This window comes from Amblyomma americanum, chromosome 7 (genome assembly GCF_052857255.1).
Source record: "Amblyomma americanum isolate KBUSLIRL-KWMA chromosome 7, ASM5285725v1, whole genome shotgun sequence".
In the NCBI taxonomy this organism is placed as follows: Eukaryota; Metazoa; Arthropoda; class Arachnida; order Ixodida; family Ixodidae; genus Amblyomma; species Amblyomma americanum.
The window spans coordinates 86,897,821-86,923,734 of record NC_135503.1 but is presented as its reverse complement, the minus strand read 5'-3'; the positions used below and the strand labels follow the sequence as shown (position 1 = coordinate 86,923,734).

General features: G+C 45.4%; 1 protein-coding gene across 1 annotated transcript in view; it reads right to left on the bottom strand.

The window, feature by feature from the left end:
* LOC144097314 (glutamate receptor ionotropic, kainate 2-like) overlaps positions 1-25,914 on the bottom strand; it is an 85,149-nt gene that overhangs the window by 1,433 nt on the left and 57,802 nt on the right. Inside the window, exons 7-14 of the mRNA XM_077630056.1 lie at positions 25,575-25,739; positions 23,339-23,443; positions 17,608-17,721; positions 16,429-16,632; positions 14,400-14,929; positions 13,977-14,175; positions 12,810-13,023; positions 507-826 (exon numbers count right to left, since the gene is read on the bottom strand). Coding sequence (XP_077486182.1) covers positions 507-826; positions 12,810-13,023; positions 13,977-14,175; positions 14,400-14,929; positions 16,429-16,632; positions 17,608-17,721; positions 23,339-23,443; positions 25,575-25,739 — 1,851 coding nt within the window. The remainder of the gene's footprint in view (positions 1-506; positions 827-12,809; positions 13,024-13,976; positions 14,176-14,399; positions 14,930-16,428; positions 16,633-17,607; positions 17,722-23,338; positions 23,444-25,574; positions 25,740-25,914) is intronic.

Below are 25,914 nucleotides of genomic sequence, written 5' to 3'. Positions count from 1 at the left end.
TTTTTAATTCATTGCGAATGACACCTGCCAAAGAATGCTATACTGTCTTTTCAAATCGTCGTTAAAAACTAACCTAAATAATAATATCCAGCTTGCGGTGTTCCACCAAACATGACACAGAAATAAAAACATTTTACTGAATGAAGTACTGATCACTTGTACCTGCCCCTTCACGGTATGAGCGCCAAATACTTCGATTTCTGTTTCCCCGAACACTGTTCCTCGATGAAAGAACAGATATCTTCACTTTCCAAGTATAGCACGAAGCTGGTTCTACTGTTCTTACAGGTCGCATGCCCGCTGCACTAAGCCGTGTTTTTACTAAAAGCAATATATATATATATATATATATATATATATATATATATATATATATATATATATATATATATATATATATATATATATATATATATATATATATATATATATATATATATATATATATATATATATATATATATATATATAGATATCGTACAAACTAGAGTAAGTGCAATCGTTACCTTCCGTGACTCTTCGGTTGTGGTATCTTCCAGAGGGACGGCGAGCCTTCCTCTCCTCCCGGAGCGTGCCTCGAAGAAAACCTCGGCGAATGCGATGAGGCAAGCGAGACCAAGCCCGGCGAGCAGCACCACAAACACGCCGCCCATCTTCGGTAGGCCAAGCCCGCTGGCAGAGCCCGGCTGGTCTGACGAGACCCTGCTTTCGGGGCAGCGTCTTTCCGGTTCCGGCACTTTCCACCAGCGGTCCTTCAGCATCTGCAGGGTGCCGCTTTCTTGCAGCCGCACTATGGCTGAGGAGAGAAGGCTTCGGTAGGGAGAACCTGCGGATATCCAACGTGAAATGAAAAGTTGGAGTCCGACATAAATTTGGCAATATACATCACTTATGCCGACCGGAAGACGCGTTTCTCGTCTGGTCGGCATACCTCTCAAATATTCCCGTTAGGATATTATTTAAAACAATAAACATGATTACCAATAAATATCATGCGTGTGATAATTGGAAGCGATCTAAATGTCATTTTCTCCTCGGCCTGCACGCCGTTTGCATAACAAAGCCACGTGCAGTCCTAAACCGAAATTCAGGACAGAGCTCGACCGAGGCTTATTTTCGTAAGTCAAGCAATTTTTAATCATAGTTCGCGAGGATTTAATGGACTGAATAGTATTACTGAATTTTTCTGTGACGTGCTTTCTCCGTGATTCGAATACAACGACAGCACAAGTTTCTTGACCAGCGCCATGGAGATCAACGTCTATTTCGAATCGTTTCTTTCAGGAAACAAGATTTGAGTCTGCTTTGTTTTTCAGGCACAAAACAGGCCTGAATGAGCTAGTACCAAGAATCAACGATGGCTCTGATCCTTCCAAAGCAATTGCCTGACAGAATGCACATTCTCAGACATAATGTTTTCTAAGCGCAACGCGGTTTCAAATTTTTTCTATTGTTACTATGGCTGTCTCTAGCTGAACGTGGTCTGTACACGAGAGCTCTCGGCGTAGGCTACATGGCCTGGGGACTCAAGGGTCTTTTCAAAACTTTTTTTCAACACTGCGACTATCTTCGCCATTTCGCTAAACTGTGTGGTCATGAACATCTCAGCTAAATATACACTTCTTCTACACGCAGCAAAACAACGCATGTTCAACATCGAAAGTTAGCTTTCCTTTTCCTCCGACTTTTAAAACTCTCATCCTCATCAAGTAACAGGTCCACGTGCGTACATTTGGAAGCGGCTATTTGTCATATATTTTACGAATTGATCAAAGGTCACAACGCAACTAAAGCGCAGCAGAATAAAAAACGAGCTGGCTAAGCACAGGAAAACGCGTGTAATAAGGAAGTAATTAACCGCTGCCATCTACCAAAGCGCAGCCAGATGGCTACAAAGGAAACCTATACAACTTTTTCAGAAACTTTGTAGTTAAAGAAAAATTCTTCCTCGTCCGGGGTACGAACCCGCGACCACCGCTTCACAGGAGCAGTCGCTCTATCAACTTAGCTAATCGGGACGGCAAGCTTATGTTAGGGCGAGTGCGAATTGATCAGTAACTCAATGTGGAAGCAGCGTTGGTCAAATATTTAGAGGAATCTCCCTAGCTGGAGTAGATTTGTAATAAGGGAGTAATTAATATTTGCATCCACCCTTGTGCAGCCATATGGTTACAAAGAAAAGCTATACAGCTTTCTGAGAAGCTCAGTAGTGAAAGGAAAATTTGTCCTGCTTCCTAAATACTGGACCGAAAACACGTGTACTGCAACTGAAAGCAGGTGCCTCATGAGAAACTAAAAAAAAGAAGAAAAAAACGGCTACATGATTGTGTCTGCGATGACGTTTTACGACACGCGGCTTATGGAGAGGCGTTTAGCTTAGAGCGTGCTATTATTGAAAAGAGCTGATTGAGGGGTGCAGTTAGTTCGCACAATAGGCGAAAATAACTTAAGAATAATTCGCTCAATTCTTTCGGGTCGTTAAGAAAGATTCAATTTTTTTTGGTTTCGATTGAAATGAAGGTGTAGCCAAAAACCTGCCACCTGGAGCTATGGTAAATAAACTGTTTGTGAGGTACATCATCTCATAAAAGTATGCAATTATCTGCAAGCACCATAATTATGAAATATAGTTAGGGAACATTATGTTTTACAAAAATTGTAATCTTCGACTCAGCCAAAAAATATTGTCAGGACTCGGTGGAACCCCAAGGGGGACTTAAAGATAAAAAAAAATGCCGGTGGTTTAGCTCTGGTTAAACCTGGAGTGACACGGTAGCTTCAGCTGGCCGGGTGGAACTTGCTCAGTTGAATTGCAAAGTCAGTCTTTCGCCGCTCCGTTTCGCTGGACGTTCCTTCATCTTCGTCCCAATTGACATGGCGCATGCGCACAGCTGTTGCAGCTCGGTTTCGCCGGCGCACCGCGCCGCCAGCAGCAGCAGCTGCTCCGCGCCACGCGGCTGGTCACGTGACGAACCACGTGACGAACCACGTGATCAGCCACGGCGCAGCGCCGCTGGCAGCTGCTCCGCACCAAGTGACAGCGTGGCGGCGCAGCCACGGGTGGCGGCACCGCCACACTGAAGGCTCGAAATGCTACTGTACTGTAGCTATCGCTACAAAACAGCTTACTGGTCTACCAGAAATAGTCCTGAGTTTCAGCTTCTTTTTCTTCGAGGCTCGCGTTCGTAGACCCAGTCGTCATCTTTGGCGTCTTCTTGTATGCAGCATTTCCCCCTCCTCAGGAAGCATCGTCTCGATGGTAACAAAAGGAAGTAGGAGGTCAAGATCAGTCCGTGTAGCACGGCTTCATATGTACATGGACGACGTCGACTTGAGGCTGGCGTCGCTGGGATGTAGATAACTCGTCTTTCACCACCTCATACCTTAAGTCGGCCAAACGCCTCAGCACAACATAGGGCCCGAAGTATCGCCGTAATAGTTTATCGGAGAGTCCACGGCGGCGAATAGGCATCCAGACCCATACTTTGATTACATGTCTGTGCAGAAGATTTTAGCGTCGTGCATCATACTCCTGCTGAGTTCTGGTGCGCACACGCGCTATTTGCCGAGCTTCATCTGCGTGCTGTGCGAATTCATCGGCGTCCTGACCGACATCTTCGCCGTCGGCATTCGGGAGCAACATGGCATCCAGCATAGTTGTCAGTGGTCGCCCATGAAGAAGGCTGACAGGCGTCATGGGAGTGGTGTCTTGTGCCGTATTGCAGGCGAACGTGTCGTAGGGAAGAATTTCGCCTCAATTCTTGTGGTCCACGTCGACGTATTTACAGAGCATGTCTGCGACTGTCTTATTGAGCCGTTCCGTCAATCCATTGGTTTGATGGTTATAGGCTGTCGCTTTACGATGACTGTTACCGCTGAGGCGGAGAACGGTTTCCAAAATCTCGGCCGTAAATGTAGTTCCTCGGTCAGTTATAATGAGTGCCGGAGTGCCACGCCTGAGGACAATGTTCTCAACGAAGAACCGAGCTGCTTCGGCGGCGGTACCTCTGGGCAGAGCCTTTGTCTCCGCGTAGCGAGTTACATAATCGGGGGCGAGAATTATCTATTTATTCGCGGCAGTAGACGACGGAAATGGTCCCAGGAGGTCCATTCCAATTTGCTTGAAAGGTGTCTTTGGCACGTGAAGAGGGTGAAATAGGCCGGCTGGTTTTTAAGGGGGTGATTTACGGCATTGGCAGTCTGCTCACGTCCGTACATACTGCATCACTATCGCCGGCAGTTTCGGCCAGTAGTATCCGCGTTGTACTCTAGCCAACGTGCGGGTGTAACCTAGGTGGCCGGCGGTCGGCTCGTCGTGGCACGCTTGCAAGACTTCCGTGCGGAGAGCTGTTGGAACGACGAGTAGATGACTGTTCCCCCCAGGACGGAATATCTCCTTGTAAATTTCGTCGTTGCAAACAAATAATGAAGACAGGCAGTGTGCGAAAATCTTAGGCACAACCGTAGTTCGCTTCTCCAAGAAACCAATAAGAGGGAGCAATTCCTGGACCTCTTTCTGCTGTTGGGAATCAGTTGCGTCTTCTATGACTCCTAAAAAAAGCAGTGTCTTCATCGGTCATTGTGGAGAGTCCGTCTCGTGTTCGCGAAAGGCAGTCAGCATCCGCATGCTTCTTTCCGGATTTGTAAATAACCGTCATGTCGAACTCTTGTAACCGAAGGCTCCAACGCGCGAGTCTCCCTGAAGGGTCCTTTAAGTTCGTCAGCCAACAGAGAGAGTGATGGTCGCTAACGACTTGAAAGGGGCGAGCGTACAAGGGCGGAATTTCATAACCTCCCATATAACTGCAAGGCATTCCTTTTATGTTGCCGAGTAGTTCGCTTCAGCTTTAGACAGAGTCCTGCTGGCATAAGCAATCACTTTTTTCACACCATCCTGGCGCTGCACCAATACAGCACCTAAACCCACATTGCTTGCATCGGTATGAAGCAGAGTAGGCGCGTCGTCATCAAAGTGTGCCAGGACAGCTGGCGTCTGTAGACGTCTCCGGAGTTCATTAAAAGCTTGGTGCTCCTCTTCACTCCAGCGAAAGACAGCGTTGTCGCGTGTCAGTGAAGTTAATGGCCAGGCAATTCGTGAGAATCCAGCAATAAATCGACGGTAATAGGCGCGAAGCCCCAGGAAGCGCCGCCACGTCTTTTTGTCCGTAGGTGTAGGGAACTTGGCGACTGCTAAGAGCTCTTCGGGATCAGGCCGGACACCTTCTTGGCTAACGACGTGTCCTTAAAAGTGCAGCTCCTCGTAACTGAAGTGGCAGTTCTCGGCTTTTAGTGTGAGGCCCGCAGATCGATGGCCTGAAAGACAGCTAGCAAACGGCGTAGATGCTCCTCGAAGGTGTCCGAAAACACAATCACGTCGTCAAGATACACCAGGCATGTTTGCCACTTGAGTCCCGAGAGCACAGTGTCCATCAGCCTCTGAAATCTTGCTGGTGCCAAGCATAAACCGAATGGAAGAACCTTGAACTCATACAATCAGTCGGGAGTGACGAATGCTGTCTTTTCCCGATCCCTTTCATCTACTTCAATTTGCCAATATCCACTTTTGAAATCCATTGATGAGAAGATGAGAAGAAACGTGCATTTCGTGGCCGATCAAGGGAACCATCGATGCGAGGAAGAGGGTACGCGTATTTCTTGGCCACTTGGTTGAGCTTGTGGTAATCAATGCAAAAATCGTAAGCTGCCGCCCCTTTTTTTATCAAGTACCACGGGGCAAGCCCAGGAACTCTGTGACGGCTGGATAACGTCGTCCCTAAGCATTTCGGCCACCTGGCGTTGAAGAGTCCTGCATTCCAGCTACTTTCCCTTCCAGCCTCGCGCTCGTAGACACAGTCGTCATCTTTGGCGTCTTTTTTTATGCGGCAATATAGCATAGATTCAGAGTTTAGTTCTTTCTTAAATAAACGGTGTAAGAGTGATTGAAATTGCCCCAGGAAAACATAATACAAACTTCTGTAAGGCTAGTCACGTTGGCAAAATATATGAAGCTGAGAAAATCGCATTTGAACTGAGCGCGCCAGTCATTTGGAGGTAGTTGCAGAGCCCTCAAAAAACAGTGGAATACGGGCGTTCCAAAAGTATTTCACAGCAGTGAGTAATATCAGAAAGTGGGGAAAGGGGACTAGTTTTCAATTGAAATCATGATGACAGCCATCGGGGACGCGGTCGTGGGAAGCGACGGGCGCGAAGTTCTGCCGCATTTCGCTCCAAAATTTCTATTTGCGCTCTTCGTAGGTGCGAAATATACAATTTTTCAGTAATAGGAGGTTGAATTAGGCTTTCAAATTATTTAGGCAGTTACTTTAGAGTGCTTAAATCCCGAATATGCCATTTTTGCAAACACGAAATTTCCGTGCATTTTCCTATTTCAAGACCCACGTCTCCCCTTAAGGCCGCTTTCAATGTAGAACTGGGCCGCCGACTGCCACAGTAAAATTCCGCGCAAAGAGCAGTTGTTGAGCCTCTGACCGCCCCACAGTAAAACCGGAAGATCAAGCCCCTCCCGTGAGTCCTCCGCCGCCCGCAGTTCCGTTGACCGCTACATAACAAGAAAGAAGCGCACCGATGCGGCACGCTAGAAGGCGCCAATTATCCCCGATTGACTACAAGACAAAGGCACCGACTGTTCTCAAGTTGAGGTCTCAAAACTTTCTTTCGAAGAGAAATCGGTGGAGAAATGGATATGTTTTGTGATGTATTCTTCGCCGCAATTTTTTTATCTCTTTGGGAGGTGTAAGTAGCATGAATCACAGACCGCTTGGAAACATCTAGATTAAAATACTTTCACGCCATCGATCACCCAGACACCGACGTTTACTGTGAAAAATAGGTCAGATTCCTTTCATATACATCGCATAGCAGGGGTCATTCTCAAAAACTTCTAGCTATCATTTAAAGCGACGTTCTTTTTTTTCGTGCTACCTCGCATTCCTAGAGAATGAAATCTTGTATGGTGAATTATTCTACAAATAAATCTCTTAATGCCTTCTTCCCTGTTCTGAGCATCTGTAATAAGCATTATAAATTTCGTTAATGCATCTGTAACCCCGCGCTGTAATACCTGAAAGGCTATGCAGGTATCTAATAAATATCTCACAAATCAAAGCTGCTGGTTGCTTCTTTACCTCCTTTTAGGAAACCCGGTGAAAACAAACAGAATCAATTCTATTTAAAGCTTCCTCAAAGTTCACGCGAGTCGTGGTTATTCACACTGCACTACAGCGGTTAGAACTGGAATTCGCTGAGGTCGAGCAGCGCTCGCAATCTCGGCTTTCCGGAAAGGAATGGGACGAGTTCCAGAAATATCACAAAATTAGAATAAATTTGTGCGCAAAAGCTAAGTAGATTTAGAGAATTTTAACTCCGCAATGTACCCGAGGCTGCTTTGGTCCCCGGCTGCCGGAGAAAATCTAACACCCGGCTGCAGACGACCGAAGCACACGAATCCACTTTCAATAATCTGATTACCAGAGATAATTCGTTAGCCGTGCTCCAACTCCTTTTCAAAGGACCTAACTTTTTTCCAACCTCACAAGAGTTCGGCGGATGCACACGCCGTCAGGGACTCGGTATTTATTCCCTGAACTTCTGGCGTGTGAATTGGCATGAACCGACACAAACGCAGACACGAATGACCAACTAGGTTATGGGACAAATCGTGGACAGCGAGTGAAAATATGAACAAGAATTTCTACATAAAAGTTGAGTTTGGGCTAGTTGGTACATATTTCAAACATTCGAGGGCAGCGCAAAAAGAAAAACGGCACAGAACTGAGCAGAAACAGTCCTGTGTCTCTTTGTTTCTGCTGTGTTCAGCGTCGTTTTTTTTTCGCTGCCCTCGAATGTTTCAATTTCTACATGTATTCATATGGGCAATACAGAAAGTACTAATCAACGCTTCAGTGAGGCACCGACCAATAGGTAATAACCTGTCACAGCAAGATGGGCAGGCACTCACTGCTGCGCGCGGAGGCCAAATTTTTTTTATTTTTCGAGATGTTTGCAATTAGGCATAATGAGAAAGGGAGAGTGGATATAGAAGAAAGTTAGCAGAAGGAGCGTACACATGCCTCGCTTAAAAAGTGGCAAAAGTTCTCAATAAAGCGATTATCAAGTGTCCACTTGTGATAGTCGCCTTCACGTCCCATCACAGGCCTACCTTCCTTAGGAAGCGTCGTCTCACGGAGGCTGTTTTGCGTCACACAGAAGGCGCAACACCACAATGAGGACACTCATCAAGCCGCCTGGAAAATGTGGGTGCACTCCGTGATCGTGAATTTAGTCCTGTCGCCCCCGTGCGCACGAATGGACATATCTTTGCGAGGCGTTCAGACGTCCACCGAAGAGCACTGCAGCATCACCTTGTAGCCCGAACCTCTGCTTGATAGGTTCGTCATGAAGGTTTTGTTAGCATTATGAATCGCTTGCAAAACGTTCTCACCCTATTAGTGTTACCCGTCTATTCCACCAACGCGTGATTTATTAGATTTTTCTTGTACGGGTTAGAACACACTCGTGCGATTCGGTGGATGCGCCCATCATCACCAGCTTTACGGTGCCGTCTTCCAGTGCTTTTTTCTATCCAGGCGGCAACATTGCATTGCGAAAATCGCTGCTTCTGCAGAGTTTTCCAAGTCTGTGTTAGGCTTACGGCATCCGGATCATGTCAAGGTGATGGTACCTCGTCTTTTACGTAGTAAGCAACTGCACCGTAATTATTGCCTTCATCTGAGTTAACATTCGCACTTCGTGGGAGCTAATCAAGCAAGATCTTTCAGTTCCATCGTCTGGTATGGTTAATAAAGCACGTAACAAGAACACAACTTTTATGTGACATCAAGAAAGCTGTTTTTAATTAAAATAAAATAAAAATGCTTAATACGCGCAACTTCTGGATATGGGAGAGGGCCGGAAAGGCCACCTTATGTTTGTTTGTGCAAGCGAATACCAACTTACTCCCGAAATAAAAGCATTTTGGAGATTCCTCATAAAACTTCGCAATGTGCAGATTGAAATTTCCAATGACGGAAACGAAGATTCTCGGCCACTGGCCGCGGCGGTCGTCGGCGGTGGAGGCCTCCAAGGCACTGCTACGCTTTTTGAAGACTTGTGGCCTGCATGATAGGCTGTGACTTTACTGAACGCTGTGACTTTACATAGTGACTTTAATTTCCTTCAACTGTCTTTTCTCCTTCACCTTTCGTCCCCTCACCCCTTTCGCCCAGTGCAGGGTAGCAAACCGACTATACGTATGGTTAACCTCCCTGCCTTTCCTCCTCCTCCTCCTCCTCCTCCTGATGACAACGCTGACGCCGTTATTTCTTCCCTGTAACCCTCGCTTCCCGCATTTCTGGTTTACTTGGCTTGCGTTCAGTAAAAACCGGGCACCATCACTCGAGCCTGAAAGAATCGTTCCGTCGAGGTGTTGGAGACTAACTTGTACAGGAAGCGCCGTGGCATACTTTCGCACTCTGTACGTAGCAACACGTTTTTTCGCGTCTTCGTTAGGAGCAACGCCCACGGGAGCCCAGATCATTAGGAAAGTTCCGGAAGACAAGAAAAGAGCGCGGTTACCAATAACTCGCTGGACTGATTCTCCCACGGGTCGTGTATCCTTAGCGACTTCTCTGTCCTTAGGGCTTGCGCAAGTGTAGGCAAAATGGAAAAACCGGATGCACAAGCTGTAGCCTAATGCGTTCAGGTGAACAGAAAGGCCTAATGAGCCAATGAAGCCTGGTTAGGGGTGGGAAAAAGAAAACCGCTCACATAATGCACCTCGGATGCTTTCATGGGGCCTAGCTCGAGGGATCTGGTATCGTCCGCTTGCCTCGTTTGCTGAACGAACATTAGTCAAAGACCGTGGACATTTGTTTCCCTCTCTTTATCATGGCTAGCATCTCTAAGTTTTCTGTTCTTTCTTAACTCGTTCAGAGGCATGCCACGTCAGCTGTCTATATCCATCTCACGCATCTGTGAGAGCACAAAAACTTGTGCAGTAAAGGGCGCGGAGCGTGCACTACGCCGCTTGCACGGCTTTGCCAGAATCTTGGTGTGGAACACTTCAGCGTTGCAGGACAATAATTATACCACCACTCGAAGAAACTTCGCAATGTGCAGATTGAAACTGCCGTACCGACATGATTCATTCAGACATCTTTTTGATTCGGCCAATACATTTGAGTTCAAAAGTAACGGAGTAATGGCTGTTCGCTAAGAGCGATGCGGATCAGCTTTGACCGTGAGCCACTTGCCAGGTGCATAATGCTAGAGGAACGTCATCGGCCGGAACGAAGCTAACTTGGCGTAAATTATTTCATTGTTTCGATTCATAGGTAGTCCAATATCCGCATAAGGTTTTAAGGTTTTTCAAGCGAAAATACAGGTACAGATGCAAATTTCAAACATAATGCGTTTATTGTTCTGGAAAACAATGCAGAAGCAAGTCCTCGCAATTTCGACTTAGACTTTCAAGAAGAGCTTGAAATACTTTCTCTCAAGGATAGCATACCAGTTGTTTTTTTTTCTTGAAATTTCAAAGTACTACGTCAATAGCGGCCCGGCACCGAAGCAAACACGCAAGAAGCAATGTCGGCGCACTTGGGGTTTCATAGATTCAGCGATAGGTCACTTTTTATTCTGGAATGTCTGGGTTCAGTACAATTTTGGTGTTTACCAAGACAAAGGAGAAGTTAGTGCATGATTTATGCGAACCCTCTGTCTCGTGAGACAAATTGGACTGCGAGACTAACTGGTACGATCAAGTCGAAGCCAATGAAAGCGGATGATTCCATGCCCTTCCCTTCCAGCATGGTTGAAAAAATCGAAAACTGAAAATTGGCTTTTGAGGAAAGGAAATGGCGCAGTATCTGTCTCACATATCGGCGGACACCTGACCCGCGGACCTGTAGGGGAAGGTATAAAGGAGGACTCTCTGAGCTGTCTACTTTTCTCAAAACGGCAAGTTTAAAATATTCTCTTTGAGCTGTACGGTGTTGCACTACTGGCTGGCAACAGATGACGCTAGTTGTTGAAAGGCGAATTAAGTTGACCGTCATCATTGCCGCAGTGACAGCTTTTCAGTGGAAGCGAAATTCAAAAACGCCAGTGTATTGCTATTGTTATTCTGTGAACGCTACAAGTCAAGATGGTCATCAAAGGCCACGTACCATGTCCGGACATCAAACCCATCGTAGCATAACACATAACACAAACGTAATAGGGTTCTCGCACAACGCCCTCCGCGTTTGTTCACGTTCAACATGACACTCGCGGTAATAAAGGTCGTGCTACGTACGCCGCCATGGACGAGGGTGGCACAGGTGAACACTCTCAAGGTTCGCTTACACGCGACCCATAAATACGCCAGAAATCAGAAAAGTTGGCCGCCGTCGCCATAGCTCAGTTGGCAGAGCTCCGGACACAGAATTCATGGGACGTTGGTTCGTATCCCATCGGCGGCATGGTTGTTTTTTATTCTGCTCTATAATTAATTATCTCTATGAGACCGATTAGTCAAAATATTATTCTGCAATTGATCAACACCACAAATCTATAGAAAATGCAAGCATTCCTCTATGCTCCTTGGTTTCGGTGGCAGTAGCTTTTCTTCATACATAACACAAAACAGATTTGCAAGCAAAAGGACTCTCAGGAATGCCGTTGCTTGGGTGGCAGTAACAACTTACTATTACGTCTGCGGCAGAATGTGGGCGGAACTAATTAAAATGATTTTTTTTTTTGCACTGCATACAGCCAAGAACTCCCAGTGCCGAGGCAAATTATCCGTAAAATAATTTCCCTGCCTATTTCGAGCCTCTAAACGTGATGCCTTCTTTTCCTTTAAAATCATGCGCATTGAAGTTCCGGCACTATTTTGACCTCAGAGATTATCTATGCGCTAACGCCTTGTACCGAAAGAAAGGTACATTGACATTTTTACACCGAGAGCTGCGTGTGCGATGTACCCCGGTGCCGTTTGTTCACCCGCCAACAATCATGTGTTCACCCTGTGCACGCGCCTCACGCTTTTGGTCGTTTTGGGTGAGGAGCGGCTCCTCCTCCGATCCCGTAAAAATGCCTTGCTCCTTATCTCAATCAGGTTACTGCACCACGTGTGCTGCCTCGTACAAGGTTCGTTGTCACCGGGTAGGATGCTCGATTTTAAGACACTGCCAAGCGCTTCACAGGGCTCTCAGACGGGATTATAAATAGTTATAAGAAAATTGCCGTTAGCCGTCTAGCAGTGTATGGACACCTGCCCCATACCCTGAAATAAAGGATTGAGGAATAGGTGAAATGGCCATGCAATTTAATAATCATACAATGTTTAAGCTTGTTGTCTTCGAGTCTCACCACTTGCACAGCATACATATCGAAGAACACAAAAAATTTTGCCTGAGTACTTGAAGACCTGGCGACAGAAAATCTTGTAGTGGCAATGGGAAATTCTGCAGGATTTTGGAGCCCCTGTCGTAACGTCAAAAAGAGGTCTGTCGTGACCACAGACAACTTCTTAATAGTACAGAAAAATATCTCATAACGACAGCGACAAAAATTTCTGCCGCATTTTCGGACAGGTTCTGTCGTATTTTTCTACCCGGATAACCTAGGCATAGTCAATTTTCTTCCTTCGTATTCATCGCTCACACGCTTGCGCGACGCGTTTCCATTAGTAGCTTTTCTGGAAACCCAGCGCACCTGCTTAGGTGCTTCTGTTACTCTGAATGATCGCCGACCGAATGAGAAGGCACTGACCGTGAAAATGGATGTGGTTTGCGCGTGCTACTCACCAGGGGGTGTAGCGATGCCGTATCCCTTGGAGTCGAGGAGCCCCCCAATCTGCGTGAGCTGGCACCGGCGCTGCACCAGGTATGCTATGCTAGTTGACTCCATGAGGAAAGCGTAGCCGCCGCGTTCCACCCGTGCTACGCCCTCGGCGTTAGAAGAGACAAGATCTCCCGTCATGGCATGCCACATCCGCTCATACGTCTCGTGCTTCGATTCCTGTGCCGTAGCAACAATAAAAAGAGTATATTATATTGGTGATGAAGAACCAGCATACTAGCATATAGTACTTGCTTTCATTGCTGCCTCAGCAATGAGCGTATACACTATGTTGAACAAGCACTAAAGTGTACATGCTGATTTCTGAGGCAGCAATGAAAGCAAGGAAGCAAAACTTGGCCCTCCAGACTACAACACATTGAAACGCTCCGCAGAAACTTCTCTAGACAGTACCTACGATTGACGTAAATTCCACAAATCCCTGCTGCACTTGCAGAAGCTGGAGTTGGCCACTCTCCCTCCTTGTCCTCCAACGAGGCCTACACGTAACTGATCGCCTGCACTGTGCCCCTGATAGAAAGGGCCTCCTCTCAAGACTCAAATCCAACCAGTCCTCAAGAGCTGGGAAGCTATGCACCACATACGAAGAGATCATTTCTCGTCAAAATTACCGAAATTACTTCTATAATTCAGGTGTGCGTACTGAAGCCACCCTGAGGCAATATCTGCGTGGAGGTTGAAGACAGCGTAGAGAAATTAAGGAATTTTCTTAAATGGAGAGGAGCACTCATCGCTAAAAACTGCTGTCATGCCTGCAAGTAAAATTTGAGCAAGGAAAGCCGAACGCGAGCCAAAGTGGCCATAGGAAATTTCCGGAAGCCTTTTAAGGCGATAGCTTTTAGTGGCACATTCTCGCGTCCGTCCGTTACATTTAGGTCACGTGGCCCAGGTCCACGTGACCTTGTGATGTCACGTGATCTCTCTGCCGCACTCGGGCCAGGTGCTCTTCTCCTCTGTCGTGAAATGAATTCAAGCGCGGCAAATTCAAATCAGTGCAATGAGTCGCAAACGGATTTCGCCTCCCCGCCGTTAAGAGATAGCTAAGTGCCTCCAACGAATCTTTCTTGCAGTTCCAGGCGACACTGTGTGTTAGAAAATTTGTCGCGCCATACCTTGAAAAATGCTTGCGTGGATCCCGACCGGACGCACCCGTAGCGAACCTCAGATTGCTTGGCCAGGTCTTCGACGCTCTCGATAGGCGAGTGGAGCCTCTCACGTGTCAGAAACGAGGCGAGGTTCGCCGTGTAGGAGGAGACGAGAACGAACGAGAAGAGCCACCAGGTGGCTGCGATGATCCGCGTTGAAGCTGACCTGCACCAAAGGCAGCAAGATACGGACCACACGCCAATGCGGAAGGAAGTGTTATTTTGTTGTGAGAGGTTAATTATGATAGGTTATAAGTTGAGGAAAGGATTTAAAATAACATACATATTGTAATTAAAGTATGAGGCATCTAAAAGGAAATTCAGTGCTCGCATTGGGAGTTATCACCGGAGAGAGCAAAAGCCTCGACAAAGCTCTTATGAGACACACACCTTGGTGACGTGTCACATCCCTGCCGCATGATGGCGCTCATGATGTACCACAGAGAGTTCAGCAGCGTGAACTGCTGCTCGTCAGGCACTTTACTGACTGCACTTTCCCCTCCATAGCAGAATGTCCGCCGTCCGTGATGCACCGATGCACCAACAGCCTCTTGCTGCTTGAGGAAGTCCAGCTCGGCACTTCTGCAGTCTCTCTCAGTGTACCAATCGTTGTCTTCCTCGCTCTTCTTATCGACTCCGTTCTGGCGGCAGCAACATTGAGAACTTGGCCGCCCTGTGCTGGCCGCCACGCTTGTTGCACGGGACAAGCAGCACAACAGGAGGCTGACGGTAACGTACGCCCCTGCCACGCACAGCCACAAGTTTGGCGAGAGTGGCGAGAGAAAAAAAAGAAGCGAAAGTTCCTGCTGTGGCTTCCGGTACAGGATGCTGACCCCCAGCGTCATGAAGGGCATGGTGAAGTCTACGGCTTCCTCGCGTGCGTGAGTGATGGTGAGGTCGCCAATCGCCAGGTCGGCCTCCTGCATTTGTGAGACAACCCTCCCCCCCTTCAGCTTTCTTCCTGGGGGGCCAAACTGATTCGGAGAAAGGGATTCCTTACCTAGTCGAGCGCGCTCTATTTCAGGCGCTCATTGTGCGTTTCGTTATAGGCACGAAGAGATGTCGAACATCTTACTAACTTCATAATAGTTTTTCTGAGAAAGTGAATACATGCGGCAAGGTAAGTGCTTGCTGTCTCTTAAGGAACAGGCAAGTCAGGTTTTGAACGGAATGAGCCTGAAGAACGATATGGACACTTCTGGAAGAAAAATAGGGCAAAGCTCAAAAGGGTCATAATGCAGGAGTACTTTTTTGTTGTTCATAGCAGGCAGTGCAAGCTAGTAACAGTTATAGCCTGTGGAAAAAATTGCAAGTTCGGTGAAATTACTGCAAAAGGTTGGAATATTTAAGATTCCTTCACTTCCATGCTGAAAACAATATTTTTTTATTTTTTATTTTCATTTAATCATACTGCAGGCACTCTTTCAGCCCATTCGGAAGTGTTTGCAAAACATTCTTGTGGTAAAAACACAAAGTATACATTCACAAACAAATGAATATTCTCTCATCTAAAGCACATACACACAAATAAATGCGGGCAATTAAACGCATGAGTTAATGTTCTGAATGAAATTAGCAAATGAGGCTACGGACGTACACTGTACTGCATTTTCTGGCAATTTATTCTAATACGAAATGGAAGCTGGAAACCGGGAGCATGTGAAAAGTGGCAAGGGCTCTATTTAACAGCATGAAGCTGAGAAAAAAGCCATGGGCTCACAGATTATTGACATTTTATATTGAGCCAGACCTGTGCAACTCCACAAAGTACAGATGCTATCAAAATGTCCTGTGATCAAGTGCATGCAGCATTACCTTTTTAACCACCGTTGAAGCTTCAATGGGCTCGTAATGAACACAGGACGCGATGAGTGAACACGGAACACGCGCACGTTCACCGCTAGGTTTTCAGAATGTATCAAGAGCAGCTGGACCTCTTTCTCCACTTGCTAATTTTAAAAGAAAGGACCACGACAAAGATAGCATTCTGATGTTCGGCACAGCTTTCACGTGCTAACACACCGACTATTTTTCTGCAAAAAAAAACAAGGAAAGCAAGTTCCCAAAATTATGACTGCTGCTACCTCTGCGCTGCTCGACTCTTTCAGTTTTTGCACGCACGGTTTCTCCGTTTCTTCTTTCACTCCCTCCTTTATCCCTTCCTTTACAGCGCGGTTCAGGTGTCCACCGGTATGTGAGACAGTTAATGCGCCATTTGCTTTCATTAAAAACCGATAATTTTTGGGCACATGTGATGCAGAGAATGCAGTGAAACTACTAGAAATATAAATTACCAAATTGAAGCTGAAGGGCTGCCAAGCAGCCATAAACTCAAGGGTATGCTATGAGCTTCCATATGTGACGTGCACAGTGCGTTATGTTGTGTGGCCACTTGTACGGAGGCTCCAAACCAACTCACCCTGTCGAGCAGCTCGCGGAGCATGCCGTTCCAGCGACCTTGGGCGTCCCTTGTTCCGTACGCTCCGTCACGGACGAGTCTCAACTCGTAACGGAAGCCCAAAATCGTTGCCATTTCCCGGAGTAGATCCACGCAGAAGCCCTCGAATCGATCGTTCCATTTGAACTTGTTCGACGGCTGTTTCATCATCACGTACGGCTTATTCTGCCCAGAAATGAAAACGGTGCCTTCGCGTGACCGCTTTTTTAGCAACAGTCAATAAAAGCTGAATGTCACTCTCGTGTTCTGACCCATGTAAGAATGATTCCTAACCGGCAGAAAGGTTGTCTCTTATTAACCAGCAAAACAATTATAACTTTCAGTGAGCAACTTTCGAAAAACAGCTGTCTTTACCCTTCATAATAATGCCATTTCGGCACTGGCAGCACGCTCTTCTGACAGCTGTCGTACTACGGCCAACACACTGCTAGTGCGGCCATTAAGTCGCATGGGCACTTGGGCCTCGCGAATTACGTCCTCTGGCCACCGCACATTTCCGCTTCATATTGCTTTCTCATGACTGACCTTTGGGCTCGGTGGTTTAATTTGTTGAAGTAAATAACAGGCACTATTTTCCTGTTCTAAGAGACAATTGCCGCAAATAAAAATGTACCAAATCGAAACGTAAAAAAACGAACACGTTGTGTTTTATTCGAACGCTGTTAAAGAACACGCCATCATTAATATCTGCGGACCCAAGGCATGAGGGACATTAATGTTCTAGAGGGCAATGGACAGCTGCGTTTGAGAAAAAAAAAACAGTCAATTCTAGACACAGGGTGGTGGATAGCTTTGAATAATTTGTTAAATTCGTCCTCAAGAGAGAGCTGTAATTTAAATACGCATCTGTTTTGCAACAATGTGCGGCTAGGTTGCTGTAGACATATGTTCAGTAATGTCAGTCAGGAATTTTTTTTATGTCAACATGTGTTTTGCTGCAGGAAACCGTACTTCATGTATTACCTCTTGTGCTAGTGCTTTCGAGCTTTCCGTGTACTGAAATTTCAAAGCGGCGGTAATCGTTACAAATTCTTGAACCAGAAAGTATGCGTACGTTAATGTTATTTTTAGTAGTACGCTCATAATGCACAACCACTCAAGTAATCACTGAATTGAGGGAAATGTTTTGCGTGTACTTACTAATATTGTCGTAATTCTGAAGGTCTTCTTCTTCAACGCGCTCCGCACTTCTTCCTGAAATGACTTCTCTGTCTGAGATATGTTCAAGCCGGATGATGCACTCCATGTTCCTATCTGAAAACACAAGAACCGGCGTGAAAAAACCCAATGCAGTGTTATATATGTTAACAAAATTTCTTGTCTTTAATTGTAACAATGCCCCCTGAATAAGTTATCTACGCTACCGGACTGCAAAGTTGCACTCATGGGTTTCGGGACAGCGTCTACAGCGATTTGGGTCGTTGCATTTGAAAGCTACTCAAACTGCTCGCCATATTTTACTCAGTGTTTTTAATACTTTTCCATCGATATGTGGAAGTGAACAACTGCAGCGAGTTGAAAACAGTTTACCCCTCGACCGGAGTCCAAAGCTATTATCAAGGCGCCTGACAGCAGACCGAACGAATGCATTTGTAAAATATTTGCCGATCCCAAAAGCGTTAAAACAAATGTTACTCTCATGTTTAGGCTTCTGTAATTGACTAAGGACTGTTCGCATCGCGGACCCCTGACCAAGTGTCAACGCGGCAAATCTAGCGAGCAGTCCTTGTTCATAATGCATTAAAGTCAAGCGCCACATGAACAAGGTAGATCCGTGTTTAGCTTAGCGCATGTCATTCGCGAGAAAATACCTTTAACCTATGAAAACAGGCAGAAAGAGTTGTGTTTACAAACTTAGAAACCACTAAGAAGACGAGGATTCTTTCTCAACCGGCTGTTGAAGCTGCGGCCTAATAAAGAAAATACTTGGGTTACTATTTCTTTTTTACATTTCCTCTCATAGAAGCACGCAACCTTGCATGAACGTGTCCTGAAAGACGGGCGGACTCCTATTGGGAGTCTTATTGGCGGCCCGAGCACGTAGCTGGCACGGTCGTTCCATCTCAAATAATAGTGCACAGAGCAGAGAGCGGAAAGATGGCTGGCCCAGAGGCACTCGCGAGCGCCGCTCACATTCCAAGCACGCGTTTTCTCTTCTTCTCAATATGTGGGCGTGTGAATTGGAGGCTCCAGTGTGTGGGACAATACGACAGGCCAGAACTGTGCACTCTCGTGGGAAAGTGTCAGTACTTTAAGGCTCTGAGAATAAATTTCATCTACGCCAATTTCAGTTCTGTCACACATGCTGCTTCCCTAGCGGTGGCGTTCTCAGGCGGCGTGAAACAGGCGCTCACGAGTCAAGTGTCTTATTATTTTTCTCGATTTCAGGCGCATAGTCTACTCGTGTCGCCAGACCGGAAACATGAGTGAATATTTCCTTCTGAAATGAACAAAACCGCTAAGAATTTTTCTCAGCTGCTGTGAGGAAACCGGCCATTTTTATTACTAGTTTAACTGTCTTGCGCAGAGAATATCCGTAGGAATTGCATAAAGAATCTTTTTTTACCTGGTAATCTTTTAAGGCGACATGTAGACAACTGTGTACCTAGCCAACTCGAAGCTGTTTCCTGGAGCACACTGCAGCTACCTGTGATTTATTTTCAGGTTTTTTCATGTCGCAAATTGCGTGTTTTTAATGTCATCAATCGATCGCAGCAAACAATATTTTTCAGAAAGGTGAACCTACAAACACGAGCTGAGGCATTTTCATGAAACTCTGTTTTCACTGCCTGCGGCGGATTTATCAGTGTCGTTTACGTGCATGTGATTGTTAGCCATTTTTGCAGCCAACTTCAAAATTAACAGTGCGGTGAATGTGAATCTGTTGTCAAGAAACACTGCTGTAATAGATTATTTAAAGCACAAGGGGATACATCTTAGCGACCTTGGTCTTTGTCAAGGCCCGTATCGTATATCATTATTTGAAAAAAAATAGGACCGGAAAACTTGATGTCCCTACTGGTTTGAGCCGGCTTTTCAACGAATCTTTCGCAGTGAGCTTGTATGCGCCCCCAGGGCAGCCGAACAAAAATTACGTTTTCGAAGTCCTTTTCTATACATGTCTACTATTGCAGACAAAGAGAATGCGAAGTCGACATTTGAAACAAAAACAGCAATAGGAACTTTAAACAAGATAAATTTATTCCTGGATTAGCTGCAACTTCTACGGTACGGTAACCTCATCTGACAATAGGCTTTTTATGCATTTCTTCTCTGGGCGGTGTTCTTGTGTATTCCTGTCTTTGCAGAAATTGACCTGATCGTGTTTTGTTTCTTGTTAGTAGCCAGAAAAGTAACTGCAAAGTGCAACTATTGCCGTTAACTGTTGTAAATTTCTCTCTCAACCTTCTCGTTTCGATTTTGCAGCGACTGGTATGTATTTTCAGAATTTTGGTATATGAAGCTTTCAATAGCCATAACTTCTGTATCGACATGCTGCGGAGCAAAGCGAGTCAGCGTTCCGGTAGAAAAACTTACCCGAAAGCGCTTGTCTGCACATGCTGGCCGATAAAGCCGTTATCTGTATGGAACGGTCTTCAAGACATAACGGTGACAGAAGGGTATTATGCCGTTGTAGGATATTCTTTCGGGCTAGTTGGTTCATTTGAACAAACGGTAGGACTGTGCGAATTAGACGGGGCAGGAGACAGAGAAAATAAAATGACACCGGGTGCACAGACTGTTTATTCACGAGTGAACCCACGTGTTGTGTAAGCTAGGAACCAAAGTTCGAAACCATCTAACCTCGCTGCTATTAGAAAACAGCTCCTCTGGGAGGTGGGCCTGCGTTGGAACCGCGAATCTGACGATGTGAAGTGGACTATGAACATCTCTTCATCGGCAACCTCTGCGACCACCTTAGCTAAACTGACCTTCACTCCTTCCTTTAACTTTTTATCTCCTGCATTCGTTCCCCCTTTGTTAACTCAGGCCACATGGCACACTTCTTGAATAAAAAAATGAACACCTGAGAAAATGTATTCTTTTATACGGTTCTAATGTTCACCTATATTCTTGTTCCTTGTTTCCAGCGTGTAATGGTTGTTTTTTACGTCATGCCACGCTTTCATCCTATAACTATCGCCTTTATTTTGGCTGGTTGCTGTTTTCCATTCTGCCGTCGACATTATTACTTCGCGTTTCATGCAATTTTCTTTCCCTCATATTTACTCAGGTTGAGTGTTGGTTTCAATTCTTCTTTGTTAGCTTTTTTTTTTGCTTTGACCTGGAGCTTTTAGCGACATGCTGTCTTACTCCTCTGTTGTTTAATCTGACCTCCCGCAATGATGCGATTTTGTTTATTTTTTATCTTTTTTACCCAAGAAGAAAGAAAACACGATCAATTTGCGCTGCCTTTCATCATTTCTTGTCCGAAACACAAAAGAGGTCGCGTGCATTGGTTCCTTGCTTATACAGCGTGTGCTTTCACTCGTGAATAAGCAGCTGTAAGTCGGCGCCCGTGGTACCGTTTAAGTTTCTATCTCTCCTGTCCTTTCCTACTCGCGCATTCCTACCTCTTGTTTTATTACATCGTAACGGCGTAACTTATTTGAAACATTGTTTTACATTGAATTATCTGAATGTACTCGAAAGAATGTTCCACACACTTTATTGCTTTTATTGTCTCGACCACGGTTGTGCTTTACAAGTGGAACATTACTTTAAATATCGTAAATATCCGATTGTAAAGCGTGCCTGATTTTCATGTTCGCGACAATGAAAGGAGCCCATTTTTGGCAGAAGCCTAGATACGTTCATATTTCCTTGCGCGTTACCGCTCGTCGCCCTCTCAACGGTTCTTCGCTGTCATCGCGCCGAAGGCATTTCAAAGCACCAGACGCGTAACAACGCAATTTCAAGTGCAGCAGCTATATGGTAATGCAGATAATCGGCGGCAACACAGCGCACCTTACATAGCCTGGCTTGAGAAAATGTAAGCGGTAAGGGGCATACCCAACTGCTTACAGTCCTGTAGTTTTCCACTTCGGCGTGGTGTACACTGCCGTGGTTACCAGATTCAAAATCTCTACCCGACAGTTGTGTTTTCTGCTGCCTGCCACTAATGCTTTAATCAGTTGCCAGCTCCGTGAGTGAGGCGGGTAAATGACTCGTAGTTTGAATTTTCGGTAGTGCAAAGAATGTTTGCAAAAATTTAAGTTATTTGTTACACATTAAGTTCCATGCATCCTGGCTGAAGCGGCAGTGGCTCAGCACGCGTACGAACGGTGACTCAACCCCAAAATTTGGTAATTTGTTTACCAAATTGTCCGAATTATATGCGGCAATATACAGTTAGGTCTAACGTCTCCAACAAGCCAACCTTGCCAACTGCCTGCGCACTAAGTCTTAACCAGCATTGTGTAAGCGTGTTATCACTGTCGGTGAGCTATTTTCAACTTAATTTTCGGTTTTACCATAGATTTTAACGCGCATGCCGTTTAGAGGCTTGATTTTCGCGAGAAAAAGTGCGCATTAAAATGTGGTCAATAAAGAAATTTCGTATCAGTTCCACTTGCTAGTTCTAGTCTAGGTGGGACCGTATTGGGAGTTTAGGTGGACCGAGAAATGTTCGCTGCTTTAGTTGTCTTATGGAAGCCGTACAAAGACCTTGGAGTAGTATTCTTATCAGGCCTGAAAGGGACACATGCGTTTCTTGTCATCAGTTTTTCAGAGACGAGAGGCGTGTTATATCCGGTCGTTTTTCCTCAGAATTTCCTTCCAGGTGCGTGCAAGAATATAGGGACCCCCCGAAGCAGTGTGGTGACTACACTTCTCTTCATACCAACTCGATTCCTTGTTCATATAATAGTGCATATCACTGTTTAATGCTAAACATTGTGAAATAACGCATTGATGGCATAAGAAATATCTAAAACATGTCGCCCTTCGCTGACACTAAAACAAGAATATTTTCATGTGCATGAACGCAAAGTTTGAGGCATGTCATTATACTCATCGGGCACAAGGCCCCTTTTCTTTCTATAACTAAGTGTTTTTTTAAGGTGCAAGCGGTAATGTTTACTAAATACAGAGTAAACACTCGCACTGCTATCAAATAGTACGAACAAGATATCACATGGCCATAATCTTGTTGAGAGGATGGAGTTTTTCCATAACGCGAGAATAAGGAAGGCATAAAAATACGAGAGTTGGCAATGACGCGATAAATAAAGAACTAGTTAGGACATATACAATCAAAGCCAAACTTGTTTTCTAAGTTTTGGAGATTTATCCCTTTAGAAGACCGCTAGGCAATTTAAACGCACTCATGGACTACTTACCTTTAGCATAAAACCTTGTCTTGCTTTTTAACTGCTCACGTTCAGTGTTGGACCCAAATAGATATCGATGCCGAGAGTCATACCATATCATCCTCCCATTGAAAAGAAATCAGGCGTAATAAATATCGATATCTATCTTGTGATATTTGTCGTAAGGCTTCACTGCCAGAAGAAAGTCTGTTGAAGTCTTGATTTTAGTGCTCATTTCTATGTTCTCCCAGATCCAGATCGGCAAAGTTGACGGTAGAATGACGTGGTTGTTGGCATGTGGTGAAATAAATATTATCGCTCATTTGCACTTTGAACGGTGCATATCTTAGAAGGCGAGGAAAGCAGAGTGCGGGGATACAATGAAATGGCGTGGTCTAAGTAATGACTACGAGTCGGATGTTAATCTAAAAAAGAAATCGGTTCATTCCATATTCAGCAAGAGGTTTTTGTTTTATTTTCGCTGACAAGCGAAGATTCACTTCAGAAGGGTGGAAAGTACACTGTCGGGAGAATAAAGAAAACATGGTAGATTTACTTGCCGATGTCAAGCCCGCTCGCTTGAGCTGCACCACGTGTAGGGAGACGTTCTGCCTGCGTCCCATGGAGTCTAGCCAAACGGACCCCGTTAAACCTGAAAACGGTATCTGCAAGAATAGCAGGATATGCTTTATATTATCATGTCTCCGTTCGGTGTAAAAAGTTCATTTTTTCTTCGCGGCCAGCTGGCAGTGTTGTCCCCATTACATTGTTTTAATGCTTCTTCAACCAGCCTACCTAATTAGACAATTTGGACGTGGATCGCTGAGAAAATTTTCTTTCTTAGAACTGATTTTTTTTTAATTTAAAGCGCTTTAATTCCTAGAGAAAGAGTCCTTTTTCAAGCGGATGTCGTGCAAAAGAACGTTTGACTCTGTCATGCTATCAAGAACCGCGGAAAAAATGCACAGCATTTAGAAATAATGTAGCATTTTGTGCTTTTAATCTTGCTAATTGTTCTTTACGCCTTCGAAGATAAAAATAATTTCAGACTTTAAAACCTCACAGTAGGTACTGTTCGAGAATTAGCGTCCTAGGTATTCTAAGGGCAGATGCCTGGCATACTTGTGTTTAGGAAATACGTTTCTGTTTTAAGGCGATAGCTTTTAATGGCTCCAACTCGCGTCCGTCCTTTACATTTTAGGTAACGTGACCTTGACCGTCCGTTACATCCTAGGTCACGTGAACGAGTCCATCCGTTCCGAGTCCGACCGGTCCGGTCCGATCCGGTCCGAGTCTGACCGAGAAAAACCGCTCAAAAATGGTTGCTTTAGATAGATAAGAACCCAACCCGCAACCCGACGAGAGAGCCAGTGTCCAGTTACGGTCACAGTCTTTTGGTAGGGTGGAATGCCAACCTGGAGTGCATCGCATGTGGCACTGCACAGAATTCCAACCCACCTGCTACCTCCCACGCGTATGCCGAGCTATCTTAATCACTACGACACAGCTCTGGCGCTGGAACAGGGTTTAGTTAAGATTTATATACAGGAATGATATAGAATGATAATGATTACTAGCGCGGCAAATTCAAATTCAGTTCAGCGCAGTGAGGCGCAAACGGCTTTCACTTTCCCGCAATTAAGAGATATCTAAGTGCCTCCAACAAAGTTTGGTAATAAGCGGCAGCATTTTATGAGCCCACCTGAGCCATGGAGTATCACTGGAGCAAAGTAAATGCAGAGGCAAATATTTTATCTGAAGAATGCGGCGCCCCGTCTTTGGAATATTTATGTATTTTCATTTCACTTGGCATTCGCTGTACTTTCAAGAAGCGGTAAAATCAAGTTGCGTTTTGGCTGTCTCTGACTGCAGCTAACACTTTCGGAAATGCTGAAGTAGAAAGCATTTGGTTAAATCCTTATTATTTACCGCGCTAGATTCCTTACTTTATTTATTTATTTATTTATTTATTTATTTATTTATTTATTTATTTGTAACATTCTTTCAAACACAGGCGGTCTAAGATGACATAGCAAAAGGCAAATGCTCTGTGCGTGACCAGGATCCTGTCACCAGTACAGTGCATAGAAATGTACAAAGTATTACAACATTATACAAGTTCTTCACTTTGTTCCGTGATACACCGCATCAGTGTACCTCTGACATTTAGGCAGAGTTTTCTCAATGAACAAAGTACACAAAGCAGCCCATAAAAGTAGGTTGCAATCTTGTAGCTGTATTCACTTCCCTATTCGGTACGGCGTCCCTCATTGCGTGAGTCGCTTTGGAACGTTAAACCCCAATAAACCAAATTAAACCAAGCAGTTTTCGTGCGGATGTTATTTGTGACCTCGTGTTACTTCCGGCAGTTCGCTGCACCGAACCACTAGTCGAACCGCTAACAATCACAGGAGCTGCTAACAACGGAGTCCATGTTCGCTAGGACTGCAAGCTGTCCCAGCACAGTCTACACTATGGCGCCATTTTTCTCGCCGTGTTTTCCCTCACTGTCCTTTCCGTAAATTCTCAAACTTCTGTTATGGCAGTAGACGTCCCGCAATATGAATAATGAAACAATCGCATCTGCCACCGCTTAAACCATCTTAGCCTGTCCGAATTTTCGTCACAGGCACCAACTCCTTGATTTTTTTTCCAATTTCTGACGCATTCTGCGAATTACGCCTGAAGTCGCAGGGGTAGCACAGGCACACTATCCTCTCCTATTCCAGAGCCAGTACTGTGTGCTCAAATATTTACGTCCAACACGTCTTTGCGACAGGAGGAAGAGTCCGGTACCTTCTTGAGGGTTTCGACGAGCATCTGCGAGTGGAACCGGGGCTTCGAAGTGGGGTCTTTCTGGCAAACAACCACGGGTGGCCTGACCAGCTTGCGGTCCTTAGCCATGCTCTGTGTGGCTCGTACAAGAAGGTCCAGGGCATCTTGAGTCAGCGCAGCGTCTGTCTGGACGGGAACGCAGGGCTATTGTGCGGAGTGCTTACCTGTGAGGCCGCTTTGTCGAGGACCGCGTATTAAGGAACGCTAAGCGAGACCTTCAAGACTGAAGCTTGCAGTGTTAAAAAGGGGGTGTGGCGTTAATTACGCAGCAGCACTGGCAGAAATATACAAGAAAATTTCC